The following is a 6,352-nucleotide window of genomic DNA, read 5'->3' as shown; positions in this document are numbered from 1 at the left end:
CTGTGAACTCAGATTCCAAAATGGATCAGCTACTGTGTAAAAAATGGGCTGGACAGGAACCAGAGTGAAGGAGGGAGACCTTTCAGGGGACACAGCTATGGTTCAGGCCTCAGATGCCAGGGCCTAGCAGTAGGATAGAGGTCGTCATAGGGAAGAAAAGAGAAAGCAGAGCTATCAGGAGATCCTGCCAAGGTGATCAGCTCTCAGGGTGGGTGAGGAGGAGTTAGGATGGCACCCCAGGGCCAGCATGGAAGGACAAGCAGATGGGGAGGGACCTATTCATAGAGGCAGGGCTATAGAATGAGCACTGGCTTGAGTTCAAATTTGCAAGTGTTAAATTTTAAGCAGGGATGTCACGTAGAAAGCCCTAGCTTCCTCTAAAAACCTAAGGAGGTTATAGCTTTCCTGTGAAAGCTATAAATTAGTTTCATAGTAAGGCTGAGTACATTGGGTACTTTTTCTTCCATTCTTGAGATACTTGGAGGGGAGGGGACGGGGAAGGATGGGCAGAGGAAAGATGATTGGGGTGGATCATGCCTATGGTTCATCTTATAAGGGTACATGTGAATTTTTCTAAATGTAAAGTATAAATGTCTTAACACAATAACTAAGAAAATGACATGAAGGCTATGTTAACCAGTTTGATGAAAGTATTTCAAATTGTATATAAAACCAGCACATTGTACCCCATGACAGCATTAATGTACACAGCTATGATTTAATATAAAAATAAAAAATGAACAACAACGAAAAAGAACCTAAGAAGGATGAACAATTCCCAATTCTATATCCAGGAAGCCAAGTGTGATGAACCCTAATGTTGGAGGAGAGAAGACTAGTAACATGTTCTCACTCAAGCGGCAGAGGCGAGAATCAGGTAGTTGAAGGAACCAGGCTGGGAGAACCATGATGGGTGGGGAGGGGCAGCCATGGGAGGTCATCCACTCTATCCCCCTGCCTCACAATATGTCAGGTTCCCCACCTGGGAGGATCCCCTGGATCATGATTCCCTGGATGCATGATCCACTTATACCTAGAACCTGCCTGAATTTCTGCTTCCCTTTCCCCCAGCCTCAGGGTCTGGTGCTGCTCATCTCCAGAACTTCTGTGGCATGGGCCTTACTCAGAACCAGGTCCTAGTCTCCCATTCAGGGCTGCTGAGGCCTGGGAATCACCTCTCCATCCCTGCCCATCCATCTTCTGAGCCACGTTCTTCTTCCAACCTGCCCTTATGGGAACATGCTGGGAAGAACAACACTCTGGACCAGTGGGAAAGGGCAGGCAGGCAGAGGCTGGGCTGGGGGCAGTGGGGAGGGCATCCACAGACAGCAGGCAGACAGCCCCAGGTGCAGAATGGAGACTGCAGACACACTCTCTGCCACAGATCAGCTTTGGAAAGGGCCCCAAAGGTCCAGTATAGGGGGCAAAGGGGAATCTAGAGCTGACCACTGCCCTGCTGTTCCAGAGGGAAGCTCCTCACAGGCAGTACAGATGGAGCCCCTCTCTCTGTCTCCTCCTGCTCCCCTGAGGACCTTTCACATGGAGCCTCCAGGGACTGAAGATGAGTTCTTGGACCCCACAGGACCCGTGGCTGCTGAGGTAGTTGACATAGAGACAAGGAGCCTGTACCGGTGAGTGAGGCTGGTTTCTCCCTCCAGTTCTGTTTCTAGAAACTACCTGAATTTCTTCCCACTGGTTCCCCTCAGACAGTCAGCAAACCACCTACTCCTGCACTAGGGTCCCTCTCCTTGCCAAACCAGCAGACAAGGACAGGGTTGAGATACTGGAGGTGTGTGTGTGGGTGTGTGTGTGTTATGAAGGAAAAGCATGGTTTCTTGGGAAAAATTCTGAAATATACACAAAAATAAAGAGTAAGAAAAATGTCCATGTCATCATTATACAACTTCAACCACAGTTTGGTCAAATTCATTTTAGCTATTTACTTTTTCCTTCTTTTGTTATTTTTATGTTTCCATGTACTTCCTATTTCACAGAAATTTTTACAATATTTTAAATTCAAGACATCAGGTGATTTTTATCCTTAAATATTATATCATGCCTCTCAAAAAAATAAAAATAAAGACCTTTTCTTTCCTAACATTAGTGCCATTATCACATTTAACAAAGCCACCAGTAAGTGTTCATATTATCTAATATCCAGTTCAGATTCAAATTTGTTCAAATATATAAAATGTGTTCTTGCAGGTGGTTTGTTTTAATCAGGATCCAAACAGGGACCACTTATTGTATTTTGTTTGTTATGTCTCTTAAATTTCGCTTAAATCTCTTTTAATCTATTTATTCCCATCTTATTAATACCTGCTGTGCACTAAAGACTGTACTGTATTAAAAAGTTGAAGACTTTAAAATTAGTATGGTAACCCTGCTCTCCAAGGGCTTCTGTCTATAAACATAACCATGGTCTCATACACAACACTCACCAAACACTGTCCCAGACATTATTTCAGCTGGGAGAAAGTGTCATTCACAACTTACATCTACAGACACTGCCATCCTGGGACCCCACCACTTGCTACGTGGAAGCCTTGGAAAAGTCACTTAACATCTCTGTAAAGCGTTATTGTCATCTGTGAGGGTTTATCATTAGGATCAGCATGTAGGCCAGATACAATGGCTTACACCTATAATCCCACCACTGTAGGAGGGATGATCATTTGAGTCCAAGAGTTTGAGACCAGCCTGGACAACATAGTGAGATCCCTGTCTCTATCAAAAAGATATGTTTTTAATTTAGCCAGGGGTGTTGGGATCTGTTATCCTACCTACACAGGAGGCTGAGGCAGCAGGGTCATTTGAGCTTACAGTGAGCTATGAATGCACCACTGCCCTCCAACCTAGGTGACAGAGCTAGACCCTTTCTCTAAAAATAAACCAAATAAATTAAAAAACTATAATATAGAATGATATTAATTATTGGTCTATAGGCCCTTTAAAAAAGAACACTTGTCTATTTTATCATCAGTATCATTGTCTTGTTATCATGACAGAAGCAGCTAACTTCTCCCAGGTTTGTGTCAAGCTGCCAACATGTATTAGTCATTTATTCTCACAACTATAAATTGGGTGCTATTACTATCCATACTTAAAGGTGATGAAACTGAGAATAGGGAGATCACATGACTTGCTTAGTGATCCACAGTCAGAGAACAGAGGAGCCAGGATGAAAACCCAAATCTCTCTGACCCTGAAGTCTGGCTTTGCAACCAGTCTGCTATATTCAGAAGGTCCTGCAGAGGGTCTGGCATCCAGCAGGTACTCACTGAGTTTGTGTAATGCATTGTCTGCCTGTCCCTCTTCTTCCCAGAGTTCACTTCCCCAAGTCTGGAACCTATGACTGGCACAATACAGGTCTCCACTTTGTGGTGCGAAGGGCAGTGACCATCGAGATTGAGTTCTGTTCCTGGAAACAGTTCCTGGATGGGAACATGTCACAGCACAGCTGGATGGTGGCAGGACCTCTGTTGGACATCAAGGCTGAGCCAGGATCTGTGGCAGCTGTGTACCTCCCTCACTTTGTGGACCTCCAAGGTAAACGACAGGGAGAGAAAGGGGGAGGCTAACCATGGGCCTGGAGGGGAGTGCAGATGATGGTGTCCTGGGGGAGGAGCTTGTGGCTTCACTGAGAGACCAGGAGAGGGTTGTGGAGGTGGAGACTGAGACGGTTTCTTTTGCTGCTCTTCTTCGCATGCATCATTTTTCAAACACATGTCCTCATAATTATTTTCTCCTGATCTTACTTGGAAATTTCCCTAAATAGAAAATGATCTCTTCAGTGACAATAATAACTAGCATCTAGTGAGTGTTCTTTATAGAGATGTATCACACAGGGTCCTAACAGGAAATAGATGATAGGCGCAGTTGAGAATTTTGAAGAGACTTTTCAAATTAGGACTATTTACCAGGTATGGCAAAGTGAGCTAACAGGGAATGTTGGGGTACCCAGAGACTAGGAACAGCAGGAAGCCATTACTACTCCTACAGGCAGGGAGAAGAAACACTGTCACCAGACTATACTTGAGCTGGAGCCATGAAAGAGAGTAGTCATAAAGTTTCTCAGTCTTTGTCAACTGTAGAGACTTCCCACAGATAAAATTCCAAGAAATGAGTTTGCGGTCAAAATCTCACAAAGGGTAAATGAGGCACTATAAATAACAGTCAGTGGAAACTACAGGTGCCAGAAACAATCCCTTAAATACTTCAGACATTAGAGTTATTAGAAGCAGAATATAAAACAAGTGTGTATATCATACTCAAAGAAATTAGTCTGAAAAATATGAGCAAGAAGTGAGAAACCATTAAAAATGATGAATCAAATTAAATTGATACAAATTTAAAAACAAAGTTTTAAACAACAAATAACATGGAGAATACCATGAGAAGAACTAATATACATCTAATTAGAATTCCACAAAGATGTACTAGAGAATAGAAAAGATGCAATTTTCATAGAGATAATTGCCAAGAAATTTCTAGGATTGTTGAGAGCTATGAAACTTCTCAGAATGAGGAATCCAAAGCAGAAAGAGGGAAGAGAGAAAAAGAAATGAAGATAGGATTCATTATTGTGAAACTACAGAATAACAAAGTATATGGCAGGTCTTGACAGCATCCAGAAAGAAAGAAAGATTACCTAGAAAGGAACTGCAATGAGGCTGATGACTGATTCCTGAACAGCCACAATGGAAGGCAGAAGAAAATGGAATTATCTCTTCAATGTACAAAAAAAAAAAACCCTGAAACTGTCAATCAAAATGATAAACAGAGAAAAAAAATTTAAGAACAGGGCAAAATAAAAACTAAAAACCAAACTAAGAGAGCTTTCCACAAACAAATGCTTACTGAAGAAAATTCTAAGGAACATGGTCTAAACAAAAGGGAAATCTGAGGTGCAAGATGGAATGGTAAACCAAGATCCTGAGACATAAATGGGTAAAGCTACCAAAACACTGTCTAAAAGCTGGTCATGGTGGCTCATGCCTGCAATCCCAGCACTCTGGGAGTCTGAGGCAAGAAGATGCCTTGAGCTCAGAAGTTTGAAACCAGCCTGTGCAAGACAGAAACCTCATCTCTACTAAAAATAGAAAAATTAGCCAAGTGTTTTGACAGGAATCTGTAGTCCCAGCTACTCTGGAGGATAAGGCAGGAGCATCATGTGAACCCAAGTTTGAGGTTGCTGTGAGTTAGGCTGATACCACAGCACTCTATCCTGGGTAACTGAGTGAGACTCGTCTCAAAAAAAAAAAGAAAGAAAGAAAAGAAAAAAAGAAAGAAAGAAAGAGAAAAGGAAAGCAACAATATTAAAGTCTGATACATGGGGATTTACCAGAACAAGAAAACGAAATAAATATCAATAAACATATCCAGGATTCCCTGTTACCTGCTTTCTGGGCTACCTGGTTTAGGACTTGGGCTCTGACTGCTTCTTCTACATCTTTGGTGAGGTCCCCTGTTGAATTATTAACTTTCCACAGTGAGTTTTCTCCTGCTACAGCCCAAGCACAGAGCTTTTGACCTCTCAGGTTCACCCCAGGCCCTCGAAGACCTCAAGATCCTGAGTATTACCATGCTCCTGTGTAACCAGCTCTGTTAATTACAGGGCCTAGTGAAAAATGAATACTTCTTATTAGCCATGTCCCTGTTCAACATGATTAAGAAGAATACCAAGCATTTTTTCCATTACAATAGAATGTAACCGGGGGATTCTGGGAAGATGGCCGACTGGTAGCAACCCTGGACAGAGGCTCCTGAGCAAAGAAAGAAAAACTGGTTGGAATCAGAATATATGAAGCCAAAGACGGGGAGCTGAGCCCAGAAAGAAGTTCGGCAAGCTGTAAATCCAAGGAAGATCTTTTAAGAACACAAAATACAGGTACAAAGCGGGCCTCAGAACTGCTTGCTAGAGCTGCCCACCTCCCATGGGTGGCAGGTAGCCGCAGAGAAGTCCCCTGTGCCGGGAAGGCACAGAACGACTTGGTAGAGCATTCCGCACCCCCGCGGGTGGCAGCGGACGAGTCCCCCACTCTGGGAGGACCCAGAACTGCTTGCTAGAGCTGCGCACCCCATGGGCGACAGAGGAGACCCCCGCTCCAGGGCTCTGGGTAGGTCCAGAACTGCTTGCTAGAGCCGCAAGCCTCCCGCGGGCAGCGGGTAGCTGGAGAGGAGTTCCCCTGCTCCGGGCAGCCACAGAAGTACTTGCTAGAGCCTTGAGCACCCCCGGGGGTGGCGGCAAATGAGTCCCCCACTCTAGGAGGACCCAGAACTGCTTGCTAGAGCAGCGCACCCCACAGGCAGCAGAGGAGACCCCCGCTCCAGGGCTCTGGGCAGGTCCAGA

At 44.2% G+C, this 6,352-nt stretch overlaps 1 protein-coding gene across 1 annotated transcript in view; it reads left to right on the top strand.

Moving 5' to 3' along the window:
* Positions 1 to 6,352, top strand: part of LOC100960633 (NACHT, LRR and PYD domains-containing protein 1-like) — a 39,694-nt gene that overhangs the window by 20,495 nt on the left and 12,847 nt on the right. The window contains exons 9-11 of the mRNA XM_023518702.1: positions 795 to 877; positions 1,466 to 1,631; positions 3,326 to 3,549. Coding sequence (XP_023374470.1) covers positions 795 to 877; positions 1,466 to 1,631; positions 3,326 to 3,549 — 473 coding nt within the window. The remainder of the gene's footprint in view (positions 1 to 794; positions 878 to 1,465; positions 1,632 to 3,325; positions 3,550 to 6,352) is intronic.

The sequence above is a fragment of the Otolemur garnettii genome, unplaced genomic scaffold, assembly GCF_000181295.1.
Source record: "Otolemur garnettii isolate 467f Iridium unplaced genomic scaffold, OtoGar3 scaffold00145, whole genome shotgun sequence".
Taxonomy (NCBI): domain Eukaryota; kingdom Metazoa; phylum Chordata; class Mammalia; order Primates; family Galagidae; genus Otolemur; species Otolemur garnettii.
The sequence above is the reverse complement of the archived record's forward strand: the minus strand, read 5'-3'. Positions and strand labels throughout refer to the sequence as shown.